We start from the raw sequence: 26,653 nt of genomic DNA, 5'->3' as shown, positions 1-26,653 counted from the left end.
CAAGTTATTGAGTAATAAAAGTAATATACGAGTTCTCTGAATTTTGTTGTGTTTGTGGTACGTGTCAGCTTTATAAAATTTGTAATTTATTGTTATTTTTCCCATTCTAAATATTTACTTTTATGCCAATTTTTAATTTTTGTATGAATTTCCATTCTTTTTCTTAAGAGGGCCCCCAAAATTGAATAAACTTCAGGCTCTACAAAACCTAGATCTGCCGTTCATACTAAGAGCTCACAGAATGAGTTGGAGATTGCACCCTTTTTCTATTTTCTGGACGAGTTTATGTAAAATTGGAGTGATTGTGTTCTTTTCTTTTTTTTTCCACACAAAGTTTCACTCTTGTTGCCCAGGCTGGAGTGCAGTGGCGCGATCTCGGCTCACTGCAACCTCTGCCTCCCGGGTTCAAGCGATTGTCCTGCTTCAGCCTCCAAAGTAGCTGGGATTACAGGTGCCCGCCACCACACCTGGCTAATTTTTTTGTATTTTTAGTAGAGACAGGGTTTCACCATGCTGGCCAGGCTGATCTCAAACTCCTGACCTCGTGATCCACCTGCCTCGGCCTCCTAAAGTGCTGGGATTACAGGTGTGAGCCACCGTGCCTGACCCTAATTTTTTTTTGTTTTTGTTTTTTGTAGAGATGGGTTTTCTCCATGTTGCCCAGGCTGGAGTCTCGAACTCCTGGATTCAAGCAATCCGCCCGCCTCAGCCTACCAGAGTGCTGGGATTACAGATGTGAGCCACTGCACCTGGCCTGCCTGGTTTTGTTTGTTTGTTTGTTTTGGTTTGTTTTTTTGTTGTTTGGTGTTGGTTTGGGTTATGTTTGGGGTGGGGGGCAGATTTTTAAATTACTCCTCAATTCCTTCAACAGTTATGGAACTATTCAGGTTATAAACACAGACATTGGATCATAAACTTCTTTTTTTATAAAAGCCTGCTGGATCTGTAGTTTTGTCCCTTTTTCATTCTCAATAGTATTAATCTCTCCTCTCCTCTTTTCCCCCTACTCACCCACTCTTCTTTCCTTTCCTTTCTTTCTTTTATTTGATCAGTCTTAGCAGAGGTTGATCTAATCTCTCAGGGGTTTCACAGAAGCAACTTGGACCTTGTTTTCTATTTTATTAGCGTCTGCTTTTTTCTTCTCCTTTATTTGGGCTTACTCGATTTTTCTTTTTCTAACTTCTTAAATTGGATGGTTATCTTCAATTCTTAGGCTTTCTTCTTTTAACAATATGCTCATAAGCCTATAGGTTTACCTCAAAGTATTGATTTATCTGCATTCCATGAGTTTTGATGTGTACTATTTTCACTCTTTGCTTAGTTCTAAGATCTATGTTCTTTTGATTTTGATTTTGATTTTGATTTCTCCATTGATGCCTGACTGTTTGGGAAGTGTTTCTTAATTTCCAAATGCATAGAAATGTTTGAAATATTTTTATTACTGGCTTTTAATTTATTTGCATTTCAATCAGAACTGTAGCCTCTATAATACCAATTATTTGAATTTGTTGAGACATTGTATGGCCTAGTATGGGGTCAGTTTTTGTAAATGTTGCACATGTGTTTGAAAAGAATGTTCACACTCTAATTGTTGGACACAGTAATATATATGTATGTGTGTGTGAGTGTGTGTGTACATTAGTCCCCCCTTATCCTCAGGGGAAGCATTCCACGACCCCCAGTGGGTGTCTCAGACTGTGGATAATACCAAATCCTATGTATACTACGTTTTTTCCTATTATTGCATTGTATAGGGCAGGTAGTGTATATGTGGATACACTAGACAAAAAGGGGGTTCACATCCAGGGTGGGACGCAGCAGGATGGTGCAAGATTTCATCACGCTACTCAGAACAGCACTCAATTTAAAATGTATAAGTTGTTTATTTCTGGAATTTTCCATTTAATATTTCCAGATCATGGTTGACTGCAGGTAACTGAAACCACGGAAAGCAAAACCGCACATGGGGGGACCACTGTATACACTGTGCTTACACAACACACATGCATACACACACACACACACACACACACACAGAGATGCACACATGGGCACGCACATATATATGAAAGGAAATAAACTTGTTCATTGTGTTTTTTAAGCTTTTGTGTCATTACTGATCTTTTGTCTACTTGGTCTATAAATAATCAGAAGAGTTGTGCAAAACTATGCCATTATAATGATGGATTTGTCAACATTTCCCTCTAGCTATAGCAATGTTTGCTTTGTGTGTTCTGATATGGCCATCTTTTCCTGGCAGGTTGGACCTTTTGTGGAGTGACCACCTTTATCCCTAATAGTGCTTTTTATTGCATATCCTACTCTACCTGATTTTGATGTAGCCACCCAGTTTCCTTTTACTTAGTATTTGGCAAGTTTTATGAATTATTCTACTTTCATACTTTCTGTGTCCCTATAATTCAAGTATGTCTGTTATAAATAACACATAGCTAGGGGTTTCAAAATCCAATTAGATAATCTCTGTTGATTGGTAATTAAATCCATTTACATTTTTTCATATTTGTTTTTAACCATCTTTTATCTCTCCCACAAACTATACTTTTTATGCTCTTTTCCTCCTTTCTTGCTTTTTTTTTAATATTTAAGGAATTAGCTTATTTATACTTACTCCTATTACTTTATCTTTCTTTCTTCTGGTTTGGAAGTTACACAATGCTTCTATTATTTTAGCAGCTAACTCTTGAAATTATAATATCTTAACTCTTTTCCTGATTAATGCAAGAAATTTAGAACACTAACCTAATCATTTATCTTCCAAATTACATACTTCTGTTTTCCAGTATTTTTGTTCTGTCCTTTTCCTCTTTTCTTAACCCCACAAAATTAGAGGGTATCATTTTATTTCTTTATTTAAAGAATTACATTTTCCAATTCTTTGCTTGTTATTTCTTCTTAAAACTAAGACCTTCCCAGCCTGGCCAACATGGTGAAACCTCGTCTCTACTGAAAATACAAAAATTAGCCAGGCGTGATGGTGTGTGCCTGTAATCCCAGCTACTCGGGAGGCTGAGGCAGGAGAATTGCTTGAACCTGGGAGGTGAAGGTTGCAGTGAGCCAAGATTGTGCCACTGCACTCCAGCCTGGGTGGCAGAGCAAGACTTCATCTCAAAAAAAAAAAAAAAAAAACAACAAACCTTCCCTCCAGTAAATTTTCCTTCTTAATAAATTCCTTTGTTTAGAAGGTCATTTAATAGAGTGTAGAGTGATAAACACTTTCAGTATTGTTTATTTGAAAATGTCTTTGTTTTGCCCTTGTTGTTGAAAGAGTATTTTGATGGGTACACAAATCTAGGTTGGTGGCTACTTTCTGTTTGGTGGTTTGCATGGTCAAGTGTTTATTTCTTTGGATTTTTCTTAATCCCACTTGGTACTCACTGTGCTTCTAGTAGTTTGGTGTCTTTTATCACTTCTGGAAGACTATTAGATGTTCTTCTTCACTGACTGCATCTCCTCTACCTTTTCTTTTTTTTTTTTTTTTTGTCTTTATGGAAGACATTAGTTAGGCTTTCTCATGATAGCTCCTATGTCTCTTAACCTCTTTGTCTTAGTTTGCATCCCCTCTCTTTTTGTCCTAAATTTTGGGTAATTTCTTTACATCTATTTTCCACTTCACTAATCTCCTTTTCAACAGTGTCTAATCTGCTCCCTGAACCAGCTACTAAGTTCTTATTTCAACAACGTTATTTTTGTTTCTCAAAGTTTTATTTGTTCATTTTCCAGATCTACTTGGTCATTTTTACAGGCTCATGCTGTTTGCTCAATTTTTAAATCCCATGTTTTATTTTATTAAACATTTCATGTATATTATTCTATATTCTGTGATAGATAATTCCAACATCTGATATTCATGAGATGTTCATTTTTTGCTTCTGCCAACTCTTAACACCACAGTGGATTGTTTACTTGTGTATTGGGGGACCTTTGAGAACTCATATTATTTTGATCTTGATCTGCGAAAAATCCTAGAATTGAAAATAATAACGCTTTCTTCTAGGGATTATTTATATTTGCTTCTCCCAGGAGCCAGGGGCATCAGCAGCTTGGAACCACTCTAGTCCCTGGTCTGCCCAACCTCATGCCACAGTCAAAGAAGACATTGACATCTGTCCTCAGGAGGGGCTCTACAGGCCCCCCTTAAGCTCACTTTGGGAGCCAGAGAACTCAGAGGCTTCCCTACTTTATGAAAAAGTATAATTTATACCAAATCTAGTTAGGCACAGTGGAGAAGGCCCTCAGAATATTCAGATAAGCTATATTGCAGAAGCAGAATGCTGATTTGCATTTTTTAAAGATCATGCTTGCTGCTCCGTGGAGAATGAATTACAGGGGCCAGAGTGAGTGCCAGGGAAACAGCGAGAGGCCCCTGTCAGCCTTTCATCTGAAAAATGATGGTGACTTGAGCCAGAGTGATGGCAGTGAAAATAAACAGAAGGGTATGAATCCAAGTTAATGGAGTATATGCTGATTAACTTGTACCCCTTGTTTATTTGTAGGCACAAAAATGTGTGATTAACCACAAACCTTCATTAACTTGTCATTTCTCTTCCAATATTCTTAAGTTAGACTTCTAAAAATGAAAACTTTGCTTTCTATATTTGCTAATATCCAGTGTGGCCCAAGATCTAAGGACACAGGCACTCTTGTACATCACTGATGGAAGACAAATTGAAACAGTATTTTTGGAGGAGAATCTGGCCAAATCTATTGACATGTCAATGCACATTCAATTTTTCTGTTAAGAATTTCTCCAGTGCAGACCCACAATATTTATGCCAAGACATATTTAAAAGGATGTCCAATGTATTGTTGTTTTGATAATTGTGTGTGTGTGTGTGTGTGTGTGTGTGTGTGTGTGTGTACCACAACCTAAATGACCATTAACAGAGGCTTGCTTAGCTACATCAAGATTCATCTAAATAATGGAATACTATTTTGTCTTTTCCATAAGAGATAAGTCTGAGATGGAAAACTATCTCTGACAATTTAAGTGTAAAAAGCAAAATGCAAAACGATGTGGATAGAAAGATTGCATTCATAAAAAAAAAAAAAAACTTTAATAGCAGAGATCGGCATGAAACCATTTTCTGGGAGGATGCACAAGGAACTGTTAAAGTGATTCTGTTTGAAGGAAGCAACCAAGGCTTCGGGGTGGGAAGAGACTTGCAGTTTTCATTTTACACCTTTTTTTATACATTTTGAAAATTCCACCGCAAGCCACGTATTTCTTTTGTTTGAAGAGTTTAGCCTGTTTTTATTGGACTCTTCTTGATTAGGGCACTGGCCTCCCTGAGATATTACATCTCCTGCTTCTGCCCCTGCATCATCTCTGATTCCTCCGCTGCAGACTGTGAATGTGTGAATGTGTGTTAGTCCCCACAGTCTTAAAAAAAAAAAAATCAACCTTCCACAAAGATCGCTAAACCTATTATTAAGTTAAAACAATAGATTTCAAATAATAGGTATAGGAAGACCCCATTTTATAAAAATGATAATTGGATAAATGCAGGTATGTACGTATAAGAAAAAAAAAGCCTAGAAAGATTTATGTATTCATTCAACAAAAATGTATTGCCCGCCTACCATGGGCCAGGCATTGTTGTAGAGACGGAAGTTCAGAGGGGACCAGAGTCCCTGTGCTGTGCCTTTTGGCATCCCCAGACTCTAGAAGCTGGAGGGTAATGTATACCAGCAGGTTAATGGCAGTTCACTCTGGGTTAGGTGACTGTGGACGCACTTTTAAACCATCTTTGTGCTTTTCTGCATTTTCTGATTTTTTTTTTTTTTTGCCCTGTGTATGGCATAAAAGAACTTACATAAAAATAATAATTAAACCATTAAGCACAATCTATCTCACACATCTCCCTGGTTTTGACTCTCTTCTCTGTCCATAGCCAAATTGCTACACTTATCCATGCAATATTAGGGACACACAGATGCTAAAATGTTTTTTGTTGTGTGTATGGAAATCAGATTTAACTGGGCATCCTGCATTTTATCTGCAACCCTGCTTATCAAACAACTTGCTCCCCATTCTGACTGTGCCCCCTCCCCTGGCCTCTGCCTCAGCCTTCTCCCTAGAGCCACTTCCCTGGGGACTCTGCCTCTCCAGAGGCCGGATTCTCCAGCCCATTATCGTCCCTGGGTGCTGTGTGGACAGGTGACTGGGCCCAGCTGGGTGCCCTCTCTAGATGCTCAAAATGTACCCCCTAAACGTGGCACTCCTCCCCAGTTCTCTATCTCAGACACCTGCACCCCATCCTTCCCATGTTCCAGGCTGAGGAGCTGCACCCCACTTCACCTTACAAGGTGGCCTCCCCATCTTTGGCCCCAGCCTCACCTCCTCGCTCATGAATTGAATTGGTACCCACAGGCCCTCTCAAGTCCCTCCTTCCCCAGCCCTCAAATGTGCATGACATCATCCTTAACACAAGCCAGCGGGGGCCTTAGAGCCTGGGCCTCCAACCACCTGTCACCAGGTGCCATTCCGGCCATTTGGCCACATCTGATTATTACTGTTCTGTAATTGAGTCAACATTTCTCTCCACATCAACTAGCTCATTCTCACTTAACTTATTTTTAAAAATAATCTATCCCTCTGTGCCTTAGCCTCATCCTAACAGCAACCCAGGATTGATGTGTCAGTTATTGAATTGAGTCAAAATAGACATGAAATTAATCCAGTGTAAAATGTCCACCATGGATCCCTGGAATGGTGGGCAGTGCCACCCAGGAGGCACAGCCAGCGTAGAAAACACTGCTTTTCAAAGCATACACCTGATCTCACCCCCTGCAAGCTCCCTGCCCACCTCCTGGAGAACATTCCAGCCCCAAGAAGCAGCGGCAAGGCCTCCCTCCGCACCAGCCGTTCTGTGCTTCTCTAGCTCTCCCCATAACAACCCTCTCCACGGCGCCACCATCACACACGGACTAATTACATCCTCCTTCATCTCTCTCTGCTGGTTCACACCTCCCTGCTACCTTTACAGCTCCTGCCTGGAGTGCCCATTACAGCTCTCTCCATCTGTCAAGCAGCTTCTTGTCTTGCAAGACCTCAAGGCACACATAGGCAGTGGGGCCCCTCTGGGGGCCCCTCTTCTCTTTGAGCTCCCTTTGGTAAACTGAACCAGTACTGGGCAAAATAATTGGCTTGGAATGTCAGACCCTGAGCCCTTGTAGATGCCTCTCTGCTCTGCAACCCCATGGCCAAGCACACAGTAGGTGCTCAATAAATGTCGAGCCAAGATCAGGGGCTGTAAGTGCAGATGGAAGGAGGCTAGGGGTTTACAGTTACCGGACCCGGTTTTGAATGTGGGCCTCTCCACCTGTGGGTTGTGTGACAGAAGCAAGATACTGTCAGGCTTTCCCTTCTGAGCCTCTGTTTTGGGGTCTGTAAGATGGGGGCAGTCATCACCCCTATCTGGAAGGTTTGTGATAAGGGTCAAGCAGATCCATGAATGTGGGCTTTGAAGACTCCAGAGCTTTACCAAAAACGTGCGTCTTGTTATTGTGGTGGTAACCATGATACTCTGATGACTCACCCGCTGTGGTCATCCAATTAGCACCGCTTTGTCCCCTTCCTGAGCTACGTGCGCTCTTCCGAGGGTAAGAGCCCAGCTGGGCCAGGGTCCTGAGGGAAGGTGAGAATTACAAGCCTGTTTATTTAACATTTAGGAAGCCAACACATTTTCCTGTACCTCGTCTGCAACACTTAAGCCAATATTTGGGTCTTTGGGATTCTATTTGTATGGTAATTTAAAAATAGGGTTCGGACTTATAGCCGGTCTTTCTCCTGAAACTCTGAAAGCACATTAATTTTGTACACGGTAAAATAGTGCAATAATTAAATATTACCATCTATCTTAAAAACTGGTAACTCCTAGCAAAATGGGTTTTTCGAAACATGATGTAGGTTTTCCAACAAAATTGCACTCTAGGGAAATACCTTATTTTGAATGTATGAAAGAGACCATGAACTTAATCTCAAAACAATGTAAGAAAAATTGATTTGTTAAATCATAATAATTTTCTTGCATTTAAAATCTCAGTGCTTCCTGTTGCAGCTGACCCAAAGGCCTCCGTATATGTGTCTTTGGGGAGAGGCCCAAGGAGCCGAGATGTCTTGTTTCATTGTTTATGAAGCTTCCCACATGCCCTTTTATGTGGTTCCAACTGGAGCTTTTGTTGCGTTGTTGCAAACTTCTCTGAAAGAGGCAAGTCTTGGTGACCCTTCAACCTTGCCTTCAGTCTCTAAATACGTTCTCTGAGCGAGTGGAAAGGAAGATCTCCCACGTGGAAGAAAGTTTGGGCACCAGAGCTGGCCTTGGTGGGCTCCTTCTTCCGCAAGGACTGGGTGGAACGAGGGAGGCTGGGTGACCCTCAGCTGGAGGCCGAAGCTGGAGCCGGCGGGGTGAGGGTTCCCCACTGGCTCCCAATCGCCCCAACCAAAGCTCAAGAGGGCCCCCTTGTGGAAGCTCCCAAGAACAGCTCGGTGAGTGGTGTGCTTCCCCCCATGCTGGGGTTCCTCCCAGTCACCCCCAACATCTTTGGGCAGGTCTCAGATCCAAGGACACTCAATGGAAACCACCATCCTCCATCCCTCTCTCCTCAAAACCTAAATATTTCTGCGGTCGGACAAGATTCTTGGCCCCTCTGGGGAAGATCTGGTGGAGAACCAGTTGCCAAGGCCATGAAGAGTTCAGCCGCTCAAGCTGGCATCCCAGGAGTCCCCCTCAGGCACCCTTTCTGGGTTCTGAGGGGTCTTCACTGTGATGTGTACAAACACCTTCGTTCTTATTGAATGTGTCAAAACCTTGTGATTATCTTGCCAAAGTCCTGTTCTATAGAACAATGAAAGCTTCAGCCTTCTGCCAGGAGAGCTAATAAATGTTCAGTCCAACGGGAGACTCCCAGATACACATTCTGTTTGGCAAATGCTGACTCCTAACTACACCCCTTAGGGCAGGCAACAGGACATTCGGTGAGATCTGGGCACGTTCAGAACCCCTTCTACACAGCGATGCTACAAGCTATCATCATCCCCTCACCGGCTCCTCCAAGCACCAGGTGGGATGTTGGCATCAGTGGACAGCATTGGCCAAGTTTGGTATAAATAATGTCTACAGACCAACGTGCAAGCTGGGAACGCAGGTGCTAAAGTCAAGTTAACGAGGCCTTGTCTCCAAGACACCGGAACATCTGGGTGAAAAGGGAAACGCTTCCATCCGTCACCCTGCTTCCTTGGCTCTTTGGAAGCAGCTGGCCTGTGGCTGGGATGTTCCAGTTTCCAACTGGGTGGGAACTCCGGCCAGAGCGAGAATAATTAGCATTATCATGAGGCCAAGGGAGAGTTTTCATGTGCACAGTTTTCATTCTGGAACATTCCTAAACGAACAAACAGAAAAACCTAGCTTATGAGCCAGGCTTGGTAGGCCAGAACTCGTCTCCCCAGGCCCCCATTCCTTTCCCATTCTGTGAACTGTGCACTTCCTTTCCCTCAGCAGGAGAGGCTAAGCAGAGGCCTCAGGGAGTTATCCTCAGTGGCCAGCCGCTTCCTCATACACAGCGTTTTCCTTTGTGGCTTAAGCACACGTCATACAAACATGAAGCAGTCACCTTCTCCAGGTGGTACCAAGCAAGGCCCACCTTTGTCCTCCATCCTGTGGTCCAGCCTGACCTGAAACTTTTCATGGAGAACTGGGGGGCCAGGAGCTAACCAAACCCTGTCCCTTTGATTGCCTGTCAACCCGCGGCTTCTTAATCCAAAGGCCCTCCTGCTTCTCACATCCTCAGACCTGCTCTGCCAGGTACCCAGTTCCTCTTTACTTTCTCGGGAAGCCTTCAACTCTCTGAGTGCACTGAGCAGAGGAGGGCACATTCCAAAGGGCTGGGATGCTGAAGGCTGCGGGGAGTGGAGGGTGCTTTTTTTAGAGCATATCATTTCTGTGTTTCCCAAGATAGCAAAGTCCAACCCACTCCCCAACCTGCCTCCCAGCCCTGAACACAAAGCTTCTTGGATTAGGTGGATCAGGAGATTCCATTATAGCCAAATGAGAGACATGTGAGGTATCTGAGGACCAGCCATTCACACCAGAGGTTGGGGGTGGGCTCCTTAGAATGCAAAGTGTGTCTTCATATTTCTGTGTTTGCTGATGCAGCATCCAGTCATAGCATCCAATCTGCAGCCTTCTGGGGGAGTTCCGGCGCAAACCCTGTATACCTTTTGTGCAGTGACTTTATTGGAAAGTACATCTTTGGCTGTAGCAGTGCTGTGATGGGTCCATTTCCACAGCCGGTCTCTGAAGCTTACTGGCCACGCAGCCGGGGCCACCGTTGTAGCCAGCATATCTCCATTTGTAAAAGGCAGCCTCCTCTAATCAAGAGAGGTTATTTTTTGGGTGAGGAGCCATTGCTGAAATTTTTATTTAAAATATGTGTAAGCTTCCTCCAAGTCCAAACATTCTAGGTGAATTACCTCAAGTTGATGGTTTTGAAATAAACTAGAGGGTTTCAGACATTTTAAGAAAAAAAAAAAAAAAAAAGCAAATCTTAATCCAAACCTCAGTATATAAAACAGAGCAACAGATAGGGACTGTTTGGGCTAAAGCTGGGTCAAAGACTACATCCTACCCACTGAGTTGCCCTATCTGTTTCAAAAATAACCCCAGGGGTCTTCAGAAGCCAACTTGAAAACCTCTGATACAGCAAAATGTGACATGCATGCTCCATCCTTGAGCTAGAGCTCAGCTGTCTAATCTGGCCACATGTAGTCACAGGGCACCTGAAATATGGCCTGTCTAAATTGAGTTGTGCTATAAGTATAAAATATACACCAAGTTCTGTAGACTTGGTATGGGGGGAAAAAAGCACATAAAATATCTCATTAATTGTTGTATTTGTTACATGTTGAAATATATAGTACTTGGAGCCGGATAAAATATATCATTAAAATTGATTTTACCTGTCTCTTTTTAGTTTTTTTAACGTGGCTACTAGAAAACAGACACCAGTAAAATCACGTGCAGGGCTGACATTTACGGCTTGCATTATGTGCCTATGGAGCTAGCGGAGCCTTCCTGGGGTGTGCAGGACCATGTCAGGATCCTGGTTTCACTAGGGCAGGTTCCAAGGGTGAAAAGAGGCTTTAAAGCAAAGCACCTGGCATTTGCTTCTTAGGCCAGATCCAGCCCATCTAAGCCTGTGACATGATCTGATGCTCACACATCTGATGCTCACCAACCTCCCTTCACCTACTTCTCTTTCCTCTCTACCTGCTTCGATCAGCCTGGGCCCCCAGCCTGCTGGGAACTCCCTGACTGATCACCCTTTTGCCCTCAGCCAGATTCTTCACAATCCCAACAGCTGTAAACCTTCTCTTTCTCCTCTGCTTCTTCAAGCCTGACTCTAATGGCCACATCCTGAGGGATGGGAGAAGGGTCAACAAGGAACTCACACACGTGCTGCTATGGACCACAAGCCATTCATTCATTCAACGAAAAGTAGTCATTATAAATAGCATTTATTGAGCACTTAGTATATGGAGGCATTGTCCTAAGCACTTTCCTTGACTTAACACAACAAATATGTATTGGGCATCCATGAGGCATTGTGCCAGGTGCTGGAGAATCAGCAGTGAGCAAGAGAGATGAGGACCCAGCCCTCATGAGGCTGGCAGAGTAGTGGAGTCACAGGGAGAGGAAGGGAGAAATGAGGGAAGGGAAGGGAAAGGAAGGGAAGTGGAAGAGGGAAGGAAGGAAGGAGGAAGAAAGGAAGGAGGGAAGGAAGGAGGGAAGAAAGGAAGGAAGGAGGGAAGGAAGGAAGGAGAAAAGAAAAAGTTAAGAAGCCTAAAGTGACAGCCCACTAGCAGTGAGCACACCTAGCACCCAGATCTTGGTTTCTAAACACCATTTTCCCATAAAAGGAATCAGAGCTCCTTGGAGAAATGGTCAGTTTCAGGGATGGGACTGAAAAAAATACAAAATGATCCTGGAAGATCCTCTGGCACCAGGAAATGAGGAAGTACTCCCCCCAAAATGACAAAGACATACAGAAAGGACACAGGAGATTAACTGGAGGAGCTCCCAATGGCCAAATCAGGGACAATTTGAGCAACAAAATAAATAATGATAGTAATGTGTTATAACCAATAAAGTAAAATAAATATTCAGGAGTTCATAGTAATATAAATAATTGAATAAAAAGATAAATGGGAGAGAAGGGACAGTACATCTTTATAGCACAATTACAGTTAATAAACTCAGAAAGAGCTGGGCATAGTGGCTCATGCCTGAAATCCCAGCACTTTGGGAGGCTGAGACAGGCAGATCTCTTGAGCTCAGGAGTTCAAGACCAGCCTGGGCAACATAGTGAGACCCTGTCTCTAAAAACAAAAGTAAACTCAGAAAGAGTGATGGAACTAGAGAATTGGTGGTTTGGAAAACACCACCAATAATAATTGTAGGCAAGAATCATTGACAGTTATCAATAGATGCTAAAATTAGTGGGGGAATGTATAGTGAAGTACAAGATATTTCCATTATCTCTGAGTATATCCCCATAAGGTAATTATTAATCACAGAGAGAAAAGTAGTAATTTAATAGTGGAGAAACATGGTAGATGCCTCCTTAAGCAAGTGATCACAGTCAAGATCACCAGGAATGGGATGATTGCCATGGTGTGCCTCCTGAGATGATGCACTGGGAAAGGTACACCATCACTTCCACAACATTCTTAACAGAAACACATGAGCAGAATTTACTCACGAGGAAACATCAGACCATCCCAAACTAAGGACACTACAAAATAAGAGCCACTACTCTTCAAAAGTGTCAAAGTCGTAGAAGACAAAAAGAAAAGATATGTCTCAGATTGAAGGAGACATGACAGTTAATGCAATGTGGGATCCTGGACTGGATGCTGCACCAGAAAGGGGACATTAATGGGACAATGGGTGAAACTTGAATTAGGTCTGTAGACTCGTTAAGAACTCTGTATCGATGTTAACGTCCTGGTTCTGATAATTGCACAATGTCTGTGTAAGATGTTAACCTGTAGAGAAACTGAACAAAGCATACACTAGAACTCTTTCTACCACTTTTGCAACATTTTTGTAAGTCTGAAATTATTTCAGAATGAAAAGTCAAAAAAGTAAACCGAAGTAAGAAAGCAGATAATAAATGCCAGATGTGATGAGCGCTGCACAGGAGAGAAGAGAATGGAGTGAACAGAGGAGGGGTGCCTGGAAAGGATGCACTGCCAGGAAATGCCATTTATGCTGAGATCTCCGCGAAGATGGAGAGCCCAGCACAGAGCAGAGGATGCAACAGCACAGGCAATAGCCTCAAGGCAGCCAAAGGTTTGCCCTTTCAACACTAGGGACTCACAGTGGAAAAGCACAGTGGGATGGGGTGGATGATCTGGTGGTAAAAAGGCACCCAGTTTCAAAGGGCTTCAGAGGCTACACAAGAAAGCTTGGATGTTGAACCAAGTGCACTGGGAAATCTTTGAAATTGTTGGCCATTGTTTAAATTTCCATCAAGACACTTGGGATGGTTTGAAGTTATACTCTGATGTGAGCCTATTTGATCAATGCCAGTCTATCCAGGAGAACAGGAATTCTGACCATCATGTGCAGCCATATAGACCCAGAGTCCATTTCAGTTCCAGGCATACAACAGGCATTCAATAAATATTTGGGGCAGGGCGCAGTGGCTCACTCCTGTAATCCCAGAACTTTGGGAAGCCAAGGTGGGTGGATCACGAGGTCAGGAGATCAAGATCATCCTGGCTAACATGGTGAAACCCTGTCTCTACTAAAAATACAAAAATTAGCAGGGCATGGTGGCATGCGCCTGTAGTCCCAGCTGCTCAGGAGGCTGAGGCAGGAGAATTGCTTGAACCTGGGAGGTGGAGGTTGTAGTGAGCCGAGATTGAACCACTGCACTCCAGCCTGGGTGACAGAGCAAGACTCCGTCTCAAAATAAATAAATAAATAAATAAAAATAAGTGTTTGTGTTGGGGAGAAGAAATGAATGAATTGAGGTCACCTGGGGGACCTCAATTTTGGATGGCCCTTGTTATCTGCTGTGGGTTGAATGTAACCCCCCAAAAAAGATATGTTCAAGTCCTAACCCCCAGTACCTGGGAATAGGACCTTATTTGGATATAGGGTCTTTGCAGATGTAATCAAGTTAGAATGAAGTCATACTGGATTAGGATTAGGGTGGGCTCTAATCCAGGGATTGGTGCCTTTATAAAAGAAAGGAGAGGGAGATTTGGACACAGGTGCAGACCGAGGAAACACACAAATAGAGATGAAGGCCATGGGAAGACGGGGGTCTCTAAGACTGGCGTGATGCAGCCACAAGCCAAGGGACACCTGGAGCCACCAGGTGCTGGGAGAGGCCCTACCCACACCTTGATTTCAAACTTCAGATTTGGAGACTTCAGACTGGGAAAGGATCGACTCCTGTTGCTTCAGCCACTCAGTGTGTGGTCTTTGTCGTGGCAGCCCTGAGATGCCCAGATGATCTCCTTTCGCGTGCCTCAGGTGAGGTGACGAGTTCGCCTTGAGCTGCTCCTCCCTCCGTCTTCCGTGCACCACCCTCAGGCCATTTACCACACCCACGAGTCCCTTGTACATCTCCTTATTAAATATGATTTTATTAAAATATTAAAAGAAAATAATTAAAATAAAATACCTAATATTTTAATATCAAGTTCAGATCAATCCCCTTTTAAGACTCAGTCCTCAGAAAAACGGGCCGTGCAAGTACAAGGTTGTTATGATAACTACCGCCACTTTTAACACCCTCTAAAATCAATGCGTGACTGTTGGAATACGAAGTGCTCGCGTCGCACCTAAAATCACCTCGCACCCCACCCTGTGTTCTTCGTTCGTGCCTTGCTTCGAGAACCTCAGAACAAGCAGATTACAAGAGAAAAAAGTACTTTGCTTTTGCTTTTTACCCCCAAAAGAAAGGTACCTGAAAAGCTGGTATTTCTCCATCTGCTCTGGCTACAAAGCTCACATCTTTTCTCCACCCTCTTCTCTCTTTGATCCATACCTGTGTTTTTCATGATCTTTGAAGAAAACATAAGTTGTGGCCCCAGGAGTGAAGCCTCTCTAAGCCTCCACTGTTCATCTGCAAAATGGAATAACCACACCCATCTAGGAGAATTGCTGGGGAAGGGAGGTAAGAGAAGGGCACAGAGTGTGGGATTCCATCTTTATGAAATACCCAGAATAGGCAAAACCCACAGAGACAGAAAGCGGAACCATTGTTGCCGAGATCTAAGAGGAGAGGGGAGCGGGAGTGACTGCTGATGGGCACAGGGTCCCCTTTTGAGGTGATGACAACATTCTGGCATGAGATCATGGTGGTGGTTGCACGGTATTGTGAATGTACTAATGCCACCAAATTGTTCACTTTAAAATGGTTAAAACGGTGCCTGTTTTGGCTTTTTTTGTTTTTTTTTTTTTTGAGACTGAGTCTCACTCTTGTCACCCAGTCTGGAGTGCAATGACATGATCTCGGCCCACTGCAACCTCTGCCTCCTGGGTTCAAGTGATTCTTCTCCCTCAGCCTCCCGAATAGCTGGGATTACAGGTGCGTGCCACCATGCCCAGCTAATTTTTGTACTTTTAGTAGAAACAGGGTTTCACCATGTTGGCCAGGCTGGTCACAAACCCCTGACCTCAGGTGATCCACCCACCTCAGCCTCCCAAAGTGCTGGGATTACAGGTGTGAGCCACCGTGCCCGGCAAAAATGGTACCTTTTATGTTAGGTGTATTTTACTAGGTGTATTGTTGTGTTTTATTTGGCTAAGAAGCATCTGTCTGTGGAGGAGTGACAATGGCCAAGTCCCTCCACCCCTCTGAACTGCAGTTTCCTCATCAGCAAAATGGGTGCATTGACGGAACCCATGTCACGGGTGGTTGTGTCGATTACACCTGTCAATCCTTTTGGCTCTACCAAGGTACTGACACGCTGCCGCTGGGAGGGCTCAAGGTCATAATGCAGATGAAGCACCTGACCTTGGGCCTCCCAGAATGTGTGCTCAGGAGACGCTGGGCACCATTTGATGATCTCAAGACAATCTTAGCCAAGTGCCCACACTTATGGGTGTGCTCAGTGAGTGTCCTTTCCCTGGAAGGCCCCAGGCAGGTCCATGTGGTATTTATTCATGAGGCCTGTTTCTGGTGCTCTGATTCAGGATAACACATCGGCCTCAAGCAGGTCATATTTTAAGCTCCGGTAGCCTGGTCTGAGCAATTGGAAACTCTAGATTTAATTCTGCAGGTAATTTGAACGATGCTATCTAATTTCAAATGTCCCTGCTCTTATGAATGCAAAAGCAGCATAATTTTTAATTAGTGGGTAAACAGTAAATAATGAATGACAGTAAGTGGACACCACTGTTAATTAAAAATCCATGGTTGATAAAAGTCAATTTGGTCCATGCATTTAACTCCGTCTATCACTTCCCTGCAAAAAGTTGTGTAACCCAACCCACTGCACCATCTGCTTTCAGCTGTTATTTCTTTAGTTAAGACTTTTTTGGAGGAAGAGAAGGAGTGGGGGGGGAAGCAAAGAAAATCCAACATCTACCCCAAGAGCTGTGTTGAGAAAATGTCATGGAATCATTTATAATTGGTTAATTTTGTTTTTGCAACCTTGAAGGTGAGACTTCATGCATGACCAAGAGGCGACATGATGCTCCTCAAGAGGTGCGTCTTGAGGAGCTCTTCGCATTTGTGTGTACATGTTCCGAATGCAGCAACACTTCGCTGTATCTCAGGGTCTCCCAACATAATTAAATCCCGATTCCTCACAGAAAAACAAGATAAACTAAAATGCACTTGGCAGAAACACAGGATCTGAGGATTCGTGACAAAAGGGCCATCTAGTCTCAGTGACTTCAGGGAGGGTGCAGAGAAAAAAAAAAAAAAAAGCCTTGTTTCCTTTTGAACAGAAAAACATTTCCTCAAGAGCCCGAGTTTTGTGGAAACAATGACAAGATAATTTGCAGGGCCCCTTCACTATTTTACTCTGAAACGCAAGCTTGATTTTCCTACCAGGCAAATATTGCTGACCCCTTTTGATCCTTTTCCTCACTCTGTTTTCATCCATTCCCCCAAATCAACACTTTTGGACAGGTTTCATTGACACTGAAGATGTTCAAATTAACCTGCAGAATTGAATCCAGGAAACCCAGTGTCTTCTGAAGAAGCAGATTGCAGAAGCCCCACATGCACGAGGTGTTGACGCTGACCTGCACCCGTCAGCTCAGGACTCCTGGCGAGTTGTATGGGGATCTGGCCCAACTTTGGTGCCTACCTACCCACTACAATGTCCTGCCACAAATTCCTGCAAAGTAGACGTGGCAAGATGAGACAAAACAACCACAGCCTCTCTCTTTCAAGATCCCACTGGCATTTCATTCACTTGGCAGCGTGGCCCTGAGTGCTGATGAGTCGGTTTGGGGACACCTTGGCCCTGGCTGGGTGGCTATTTGTTTTCATTTCTCCTATTTGGCTAATTAAAGCCAATAAATCGGTTGCAGGATGAACCAAGATTACAACAGGGACCTAGGGCTACATCAGCACTTGTACTCATGACTTCGTTTATTCAGTCGGCCAATGTTTGTTGACTGCCCTGCGTTTTACCCCATCTCCAAGTCAGCCCCTTTTGTGTTCTCTGGGGATGTAAGACAAGCACCAGTGAGGCCGTCACACCCCGAAGTCCAACAACCTGGGCTCACATCCTGGCTTTGCCACATCCGGGTGGCACGTGCCCCGTGGAGGCTGAGCCCATCTCTGAGCTGAGCCTGTTTCTCTGCCCATGAGAGGAAGATAACGCTAACACTGACTCCAGGGTTATTGCAAAGATCAGATGGGAATAATGTACAGAAGAGCAAGGGGTCCACACCCAGTTAACGGGTGCCGTCATCCCCCTCGTCATCATCAGCGTCACTCTTGCCTTCTCAGCTGATCACTGGGGACCCCAAAAGTCTCCAGATACAACCCCCAACCTCAAGGGAACTGAGGAATCCACTCTGCCTCGTTTTCCTAAAATATCCCTGGGGCACAGAGAGTTTGGGGTCAGGCAGCTCTGAGGGGGCAGTGGGGGGCCCTCAGCTCTCCTGAACCCCTGCTGGGAAGGTCTGCCTGCGAGGCCAGGAAAGGGACAGAACACGCCATCTGCTCACTTCTCAACTCAGCCCCCAACCCCTCCCAAGGCCTCCTGAAGTTACAGCCAGGCCCCCACATCCCCTGGACTGGAGCCCTAAGACTCAGCCCCTCCTGACCCACTCCAGCCCCAGACTGGGTGGGAAGAGCCATGCTTGGAAGCATCGCCGCAGGAGCTGGGCCTCCAGGGCCAGGCCGGCGCCCCTGAGCACAGCCCGTGGCTGGAGTATTTGGACATAGCTCACTGCCGAGCTTCCCACAGCATCCCGTCATCTGGGCCGTCTCAAGCCCATCAGCCCTGAGTGGAGATGACAGTTTCTGGGAGAGCTGCTGCTCTTTAGCAGCTGAAGGTCTTGGCACTCTCGCCTCTGAGCAGCCCGAGAAGAGATCGTGAACAGCCCCACGCCCGGGCTTCACTTGTCTCCAGGCCCAGCCAAGCTCATCTAGGGGTCACTCCAGAGGACCTGGAGCTTGTGCTGCAGCGCCTGCTTCCCATGTCCATCTTCCAGTCACCTTCTGTCCTGAGCCCAATTCCTCCCCTGGTGTCCGGGCTTAGGGCCGGAGCCCTGAAGGGCAGGGCCTGCATTGTTTGGCCTCATACCTCGGCCCGGGCCTCTGCAGCGTCCATGCATTCTTTCACTTGCCACACGCTCATTGAGTACCAAGTAGATAGCAGGTGCCTAGCACAGGTGAGACCTGAAGCGAGTGGCCTTGAGGGGCCTGCTCTGTGCTGGGAGAGGCCAAGCAGCCCCCAGGGCTCCTTGGTGGAGAGGAGTGGTCTACTCTGGGGATGGGCTAGGGCCCCACTGTCCCCAGCACCTTGGGTCCTGAGTCCAGAGTGCCCTTTGTCCAGGAGCGTGGGTCCTTCAGCCACCAGCGGGCAGGACCCGGCCAAGGCTGATGAACCTGTGGAAGGTCTGGGCTTCTAAGAGTCTGCTCCACGTGTACAATTCTCAGAGGCCTCCCAGCCCCAGAATCTGGGACAGGCTCCATCTAGGAGGCTTGGATTCCAGGGTGATCACATCTGGGAACCCAGGAGGAGATGCGTCGGGGAGGCTGATTCTAGGATCCTCAATATGGGGAACCCATCACTGTCTCCAGAACTGGGGCACTCTGGGGACGGGGCTGTGATGGAGGTTTCGGGACAGCCCTGCCTGGCTCTCTGTGTCCACAGTGGGGTTGGGAGGGCAGATGGGGTGGGTGTTTCTGGGGCATGCTGGGGTCTTACCCAGGTCTGTCTGCTTTGCAGCCCACACCGCACCGGCGGCTGGGGAGGCCGGGGGCAGCCGCCTGCGCTGGGAACCCCACTGCCAGCAGCCCTTGCCAGATAGAGCACCCAGCACTGCGATCCTGCCCCCACGCCTTAATGGACCTTGGATCTCCACAGGGTAAGACTTCAGGTCATCCTGACCATGGGCCGCTGGACTGGGAGACTTCTACCTCGGGGACTCGGCATCCAATCTTTGAAATGGGCATAATTCACATAGTTATCCAAGAGGCCTTCTACCTGCCAAGCTGCTGGCAATTCTTGCCTCCCCTCCCAGAGTGCAATGGGAGGTAGGGATTGTGTTGGGCATCACGTCCATGGGCAAAATCCATTCAACACTTTGAGCACCTATTATACAAACCTATTACGAGCTAAGTGCCCGGGGTCAGCAGTGGGACATGCACTCAACATGCGAACACACGAATGAATAATATAAACTTGAGACTGCACTAAGCTCTTCAATGAAGGAAATAAAACCAAAGATGTGATAGCTAGTGACCTGGAGGGTTCTTTAGAGAGTGATCAGGGGAGGCTTCTTGGAGGTGGTGACATCAGCTGAGAGCTAAAAGGAGAGGAATCAGCCATCTAGAGAGCCAGGGAAGAGCCAGGCAGAGGGGGCAGCTGGTGAAAGGCCCTGGGGCGGGAAGTGGCAGGCCAGGGAGAGCCTGGGTGCACCCACCTAATTCTGTCTAACATGACAGGCTCACTCGACATTTCAGAGGCTCAGTCGCTGCTTTGCGGCCAATGGACTTTGCATTCTCTCCTCATCTGTGGTGCACAAACCCTACAGCAGCCAGCTGAGTCCCCACTCCTGGGGCAGGGATGGGGGAAAAGGGAGGCTGTGGCCCCCTTCACACCCGGCATATTCCTCCTTCCCCCGACATCCCCTCCAGGCCAGTCCCATTCTGGAGTCAAGGACTGGCCTCTCCGTGTCCTTCCTGTACCTCCTGAGGTCAGGGAGAAACTCCCGACTGCCAAACATCTGCTAGCGCTTTGGGTGGAGGAAGGGGACGTGAGTCCTTCAAGGCCACTTCGAATGCATTTGCAGGCTCAGCCAGGCTGCACACAGCCCCCACGCCCACGGCACAGTCCAGGGGGGATCCAGGCATCCACTCACCAGGGTCACCCAGACAGAACTGGGGTACAGGAAGGGGGGATGCTGGTTGTAGGCTGCTTCTGCCCCCAAGACAGTAACATTCTGGAGCAATTCTTTTAAGAAATTTCTTCTAGAACTTTCTTCCTTGAAAGTTCCCTGCCATGCTCTCCAGACTGACCTTGCTGCTTCCTGGGAGAAGAGTGGGAAAGGGCCCAGAGCCTGGGAACCATCAAGAGGTCCAGTGTGACCTGCTGTGTCCTCCTGGCAAATCTCCCCTCTCCAGGCCTTGTCTGAGACCCTCAGGGGTGTGGCTCACCCCTCCCTATTTTTAAGTACCTATACTAGTATTTACTTATCATTTTCTGTAAACCAACTTGCTTTTATTTACTAAAATATATTCGTTTATTTTTACAGCTTTATTGAGATATAATTGGCATACATTGACAGTGTAATGTGATTATTTTTAAAGAAAACGTAATATTATCCTGGATATGGGGACCAGAGCCACTTGTCATAAATTAAAGGTAACTGTAAAATTAAATTCCATGAAAACAAAACAACATAAATCCTCTCTAGATCTGTTGCCAACCCGAAGCTCTAAGTTGCTCTCTCTGGGAGAACAGGGAGGTTGGCATTAAAGACACATTAGCTCTGACCAGAGAATTTCCCCTCAACATTATCAAAAAGATGGAAGAAAAGAAAAGGGAATTATTTCCTTGCTGGGTGATAACATGTTTCCTCTGCTCCAACAGCCCTGGTACAAAAAAATATCAAGAAAATAGGCTGGGATCACGCCTGTAATCCCAGCACTTTGGGAGGCCGAGATGGGCAGATTGATTGAGGTCAGGAGTTCAAAACCAGCCTGGCCAACATGACGAAACTCCATCTCTACTAAAAATACAAAAATTGGCCAGGCATGGTGGCACATGCCTGTAATTGCAGCTACTCGGGAGACTGAGGCAGGAGAATTGCTTGAACCCAGGAGGCAGAAGTTGCAGCGAGCCGAGATTGCACCAGTGCATTCCAGCCTAGGTGACAAAGTGAAATTCTGTCTCAAAAAAAAAAAAAAGAAAGAAACTAGCAGTACAAGAGGGTACCTGGTTAGAGTAAAATCGTGAGGAAGGTGCCTGCTATTTTTCCTGCCTGACTTCATCCACCGTCCACCCCACCTGAGCCCTCAGTAGGAAGTCCCAGAGGCCTCCTCTGCCCCATCCCCGAGTTGACCATTGGTCTAGGAGTCATTTCTCTTTCTTCTCCCTCCAACCCCTTCCCCTGGATCTGTTTGCATCACCAGCAAATGGAGTCCGGGGCCAAGTCCAGCCCACTTCCCATTTTTGTAAACAAAGTTTTATTGGCACACAACCACGCCCATCCATGTACATATCATCCATAGCTGCATTAGCTCTACAATGGCATCTTTGAGTAGTTGCAGCAGAAACCACCCAGCCCACAAAAACAAAAATATTTATTATCCAGCCCTTTACAGAAAAAGTTTGCCGACTCCTGGTTTATATCTTCAAGCCCTGTCACAGGCAAGGATGAGACCTGGTCAGGGCAGTGATCCTAGAGAAGGGGGAGACAGGACGGGCCACCGTCATTCCTGGTCACTACTCTCCCCTCCCTCCATTCACTCAGCAAGGACGGGGGAGGGTGCGGGGCGGGCTCTGGGCCAGGTGCCCAGTGTCCAGAGTGGGAGGAAGCAGGCAGGGCATCCCGGAGCTCCCAGGCCAGTGGGTCCCCAGATGGTTGCAAAAGGGCCTCCAGTAGGGCAATTCGGATTGAAGGAAAGGAGAATGAACTAGAAGGCTTGTGTCGGGGCCACGAGGCATCCAGTGCAAAGCCCCAGCCCCAAGGGTGGCTGACCGCGAGCCGTGAGGGGAACTGAGGCTGGAGTGGCCCAGGCCTGAGCTGAGGACTAAGAGGGGAGCTGGGGGTAGAAAGGAGCCCAGCCCAGAGGGGAGAGGGGCTCGCGGCGCGGTGTTCCCTCTGCACCCAGCCCATCTCCTTCCACCCCTGCAGCTGCGAGGTGCGCCCAGGACCGGAGTTCCTGACCCGCGCCTACACCTTCTACCCCACCCGGCTCTTTCGAGCCCACCAGTTCTACTACGAGGACCCCTTCTGCGGGGAACCTGCCTACTCGCTGCTCGTCAAGGGCAAAGTCCGCCTGCGCCGGGCCTCCTGGGTCACCCGGGGAGCCACCGAGGCCGACTACCACCTGCACAAGGTGGGCATCGTCTTCCACAGCCGCCGGGCCCTGGTCGACGTCACCGGACGCCTCAACCAGACCCGCGCCGGCCGGGACTGCGCGCAGCGGCTGCCTCCGGCCCGGGCCTGGCTGCCTGGGGCGCTGTACGAGCTGCGGAGCGCCAGCGCTCAGGGGGACTGCCTGGAGGCGCTGGGCCTCACCATGCACGAGCTCAGCCTGGTCCGCGTGCAGCGCCGCCTGCAGCCGCAGCCCCGGGCGTCGCCCCGGCTGGTGGAGGAGCTGTACCTGGGGGACATCCACACCGACCCGGCCGAGAGGCGGCACTACCGGCCCACCGGCTACCAGCGCCCGCTGCAGAGCGCACTGGTGAGTGTGTGTGTTGGGGTGTGGTGGGGGGGTGGTCTCGGGGAGGCGAGCTCGGAGCCCAGCCCCGCAGCTTTGCAAGATCTGGGCCTGCCCAGGGCTCTGGCTGCCCGGCTCTCATCACTGCCCCTTCTCACTCTGGTCCGCGTGCCTCAGGACATTTGCGCACCCTGTTCACGCTGCTGGAGACATCTTTTTTCAGCCTTTACAAGGCTGGCGGGCCTCTGGTCGGCCTTCCCAAGCTGGTCCTCCCCAGCCCCTGTCCTCGTGGGCACTGCAGGATCTCATTTCTGCCCCTGCTGGGCACAGAGGCTTGGGTGGGTGTCCCCCTCCCTTAGTTCTCGGCTGAAATATCCGCTCCAGTCCCCATTCTACTGTTCCCCGTTTCCCGCGGGTGACCTTGCCAGCTCTCAGCCCGCTCTGAAGGTCTGTTGGCGACTTGTTTATTGCCTCTCCCTCTGGCGCTAGGTCCTTCACAAGGGTGGGGCCACAGCGGGCACCTAGCACGGGTCAGGCCGACCATCAGGACCAATAAATGTGGATGGATGAATTAGGGAGAGGGCAGCTTTCCTCCAGGACGCCGCTGGGGCCGCGCACACCAGCCCAGATGCCACACCCTCGAAATCTCAGTGCGAGCCTCACGCTGACCTGGCCGCACAGCCACTGGGGCGCCGCCCTCGCCCACTCCCAAACCAGACGGCGAAGCCTCGTGGCCTGGGCTTCTTGTGAGAGGGTCGAAAGGGATCCGTCAGGTCTGGGTGGAGCCCGGGGTTCTGCATTTCCAGCAAGCTGTCCGGGGTGTGGGGAGGCTGCAGGCTAAAGGAAACTGCCCCCTCTTTAGCATGTTCCCCCTTGACTCCAACACGAATTTCATTTAAGCTGACTAACCTAGATTTTAGATGAAGCCATTGCACGCATACCATCCTAATTTGGGGAGGATCTAGCAGTCCTCCAACACAGTTTTTTTTGTTTGTTTGTTTGTTTGTTTTGCCAGGTGAGCAAACAGGCAGAAAGAAACATAACTTTACTGTGTAATGGCTCCTGGCACATAGCTCACAGCCTGGCTCCTACAAGGGTGTGGACCTAGGACCTTCCCAGTGTCAGAGACCCCTCTGGTGGCTGGTGAAGCCTAAGGACCACCCCCCCCACCTCAGAAAACCTGTTTTTAAAAAAAGCATAAGAGAAAATACGTGGGATTTAAATGAAAACCAGTTCTATTAAAACAGTTACCCAAGTTTTAAAACATTAGTTTGTGATATAGAGAAACGATAAATGTGAAATCTTCATTTGCCCTCATTTCAAAGCAGGGATGACTGCAAACCATGTTTCCAGTACCTGCAGCGGTGTTAGTGTCATACAAAGTCAGAGGTTCTGCTGACGCTACTGGGGCTCGTTGCCTCCATTTACAATGAGAAGAAATGTTAACTTTTATTAGTGAAAGGTTAGTGAAAATGAAGTTGAGGTTAGCATTCGAGGTGAAAAACTTCTGTACAAGGCACCCAATGCGTATTTCTTGAGTGCACAAACGAGCAGATGGAGGGAGGATGGATGAATGGGTGTGGATGGATGGATGTGTTCAGCATCCCCATGAAGTCCTCTTGGAGCTCTTAGGCCACCTTCACATCATTCAGCATGTATTTGTTGCCTACTGGTACTAGATACTCAAGGAACTAAACCAGATGAGGCAACTTCTAACCCCTGGTAGTACCCACTCGTCACTGCCCCAACGCGGGAGCACTGTGGATGAGACAGACCAGAAGCCTGCCTTCCTCCCCTTCCCCCACCCCCTCCTCCAAACTGAGGATCTGGGTAGCAGAGGAGGAGCATGACACGAAGTTCTCATAATCAGAAAATTAGCCTCAGATTTCTTTTTATGACCTCAAAATTATTCCCTTTTTGGCAACCAATGTTCTAGGCTGCTCTGGCGTTAATCCTACTTAGTTCAGAGAAGGTGCTAGCGGAGAGCTGATTACAGGCCGCCACCACCTCATTAGGAGGGGAAACTGCTCTGAATGCAGAGAGGACAGATCCCCGGGGGCTGTGGGGGCTCGCAATTTTGTGCATCCCCAGGCAGGACTCTGGGGCCATGGCTGTCCCTGCCCTCCCTGCTGCGCGGCCAACCTGGGTGGCCAATCCAGCCTGAAATGTGATTGAGAAGCAAAACACATAGAAATGTATGCAGAGATGAACAGTGCCAGATGTACAGACATTAAATTAAAGGTCTGCTCACCAATGGCCCCTCTCCTTGGGGAAAAAAAAAAAAAAAAGAAAGAAAAGACAGATAATTTCAAAGAAGGAATTGCTGCAGAGAAATCCCCAAGAAACGAATCAGTTGTTGCCTTAAGCTCTCTGGGGCCCATGCCTTGCCCACGACCCAAACCAGATGGTAAACATTAACATTTTTAGAAGTTAATTTAAAACCAATTTGATCCCCAAATTCATTGCCTGGATATAGAATCCTAATCAATCAGCCAACACTGGACCAAAATTATCTGAGCCTGGTGTCACCTCTGGGGGTTAATTAGAAACTGTTTTGTGCTGTTTGAGAAATAACTTTATGTAACAGGCTTAAACGAGTAAGAGTTTGGTTTCTCTACAAGTGCGAATTCTGCCGGCTGGGGGCCTTGTTTATTAACGCATGAGACTTCAGACCTCTGCAGAAAGATGCCCGAAAGATTTCCCATGGAGCCGCGAACCTTGTTTCACCAGCTTCAAAAGCACCATAGAAGAAAATGCTTTTTCTCATCCCTCTTTCACCTTAAAAGTTTGGTGGTTCTCAATTTGTTTCTGCTCTGCAGAAAACTGCTCACCCCAGATTACCAACTAGCATCCTTAAATGTCCTATCTGCAGAGAATATCTCTTGTTTGTCTTTTGTGGTGGGTAAGGACAGCTCTGGGATTATGTTGCTGTAATGCATTATGTCTTCTCAATATATATTAGTGTGACAAGTCAGAATGTGGGTTAAAATGCCAAAATTAGAGTCGACTCTTATCAGCCGGCATCCCAATCACCAACACTCCAGCTAACTATCAAGCTTTCTTGCTCCCATCACAAACATTTTTGCAGCCATTTGCTAGCATTTCAGAGAACCATCAAGCTCTCTGGGCCCAAATCCCCATAAGCAAAGCCAATATGGTCTCCGATATTATATAAATCAAGGAAACTTAAGGTTCATTATAGAAATAAAAAAAACAGCTTATAAAATGTGACGCCCCCCCCCCCCAAAAAAAAAACTGTTCTCAATCATCCAATATTTTCTTTCTAAACCAGAACTTCTAAGTGCCACTTGTCTGGCATGAAACTCACTCAGCAGTGCTATGTGGAAATCTTTTGGGATTTTTGCAAGAAAAAATATATTGGAGCTAATTTCCCAGCTGGGCCCTCAAAATGCCCCCTTCCTGGGGCTGTCCTACCTGGACTGCAACTCTAAGTTTCCTTCTGGAATGGCCACAGCAGGAGATGTTTGCTTGTTCTCACATCAGCTTTGACAAGTTCCAAGGCCATTTACTT

At 47.0% G+C, this 26,653-nt stretch overlaps 1 protein-coding gene across 1 annotated transcript in view; it reads left to right on the top strand.

Moving 5' to 3' along the window:
• Positions 1-26,653, top strand: part of APCDD1L (APC down-regulated 1 like) — a 57,989-nt gene that overhangs the window by 26,164 nt on the left and 5,172 nt on the right. The window contains exons 2-3 of the mRNA XM_002830468.5: positions 19,460-19,598; positions 22,593-23,145. Coding sequence (XP_002830514.2) covers positions 19,460-19,598; positions 22,593-23,145 — 692 coding nt within the window. The remainder of the gene's footprint in view (positions 1-19,459; positions 19,599-22,592; positions 23,146-26,653) is intronic.

The sequence above is a fragment of the Pongo abelii genome, chromosome 21 (genome assembly GCF_028885655.2).
Source record: "Pongo abelii isolate AG06213 chromosome 21, NHGRI_mPonAbe1-v2.0_pri, whole genome shotgun sequence".
Taxonomy (NCBI): Eukaryota; Metazoa; Chordata; class Mammalia; order Primates; family Hominidae; genus Pongo; species Pongo abelii.
Note: the sequence above shows the minus strand (reverse complement) of the source record. Positions and strands in the feature narration are given on the sequence as shown.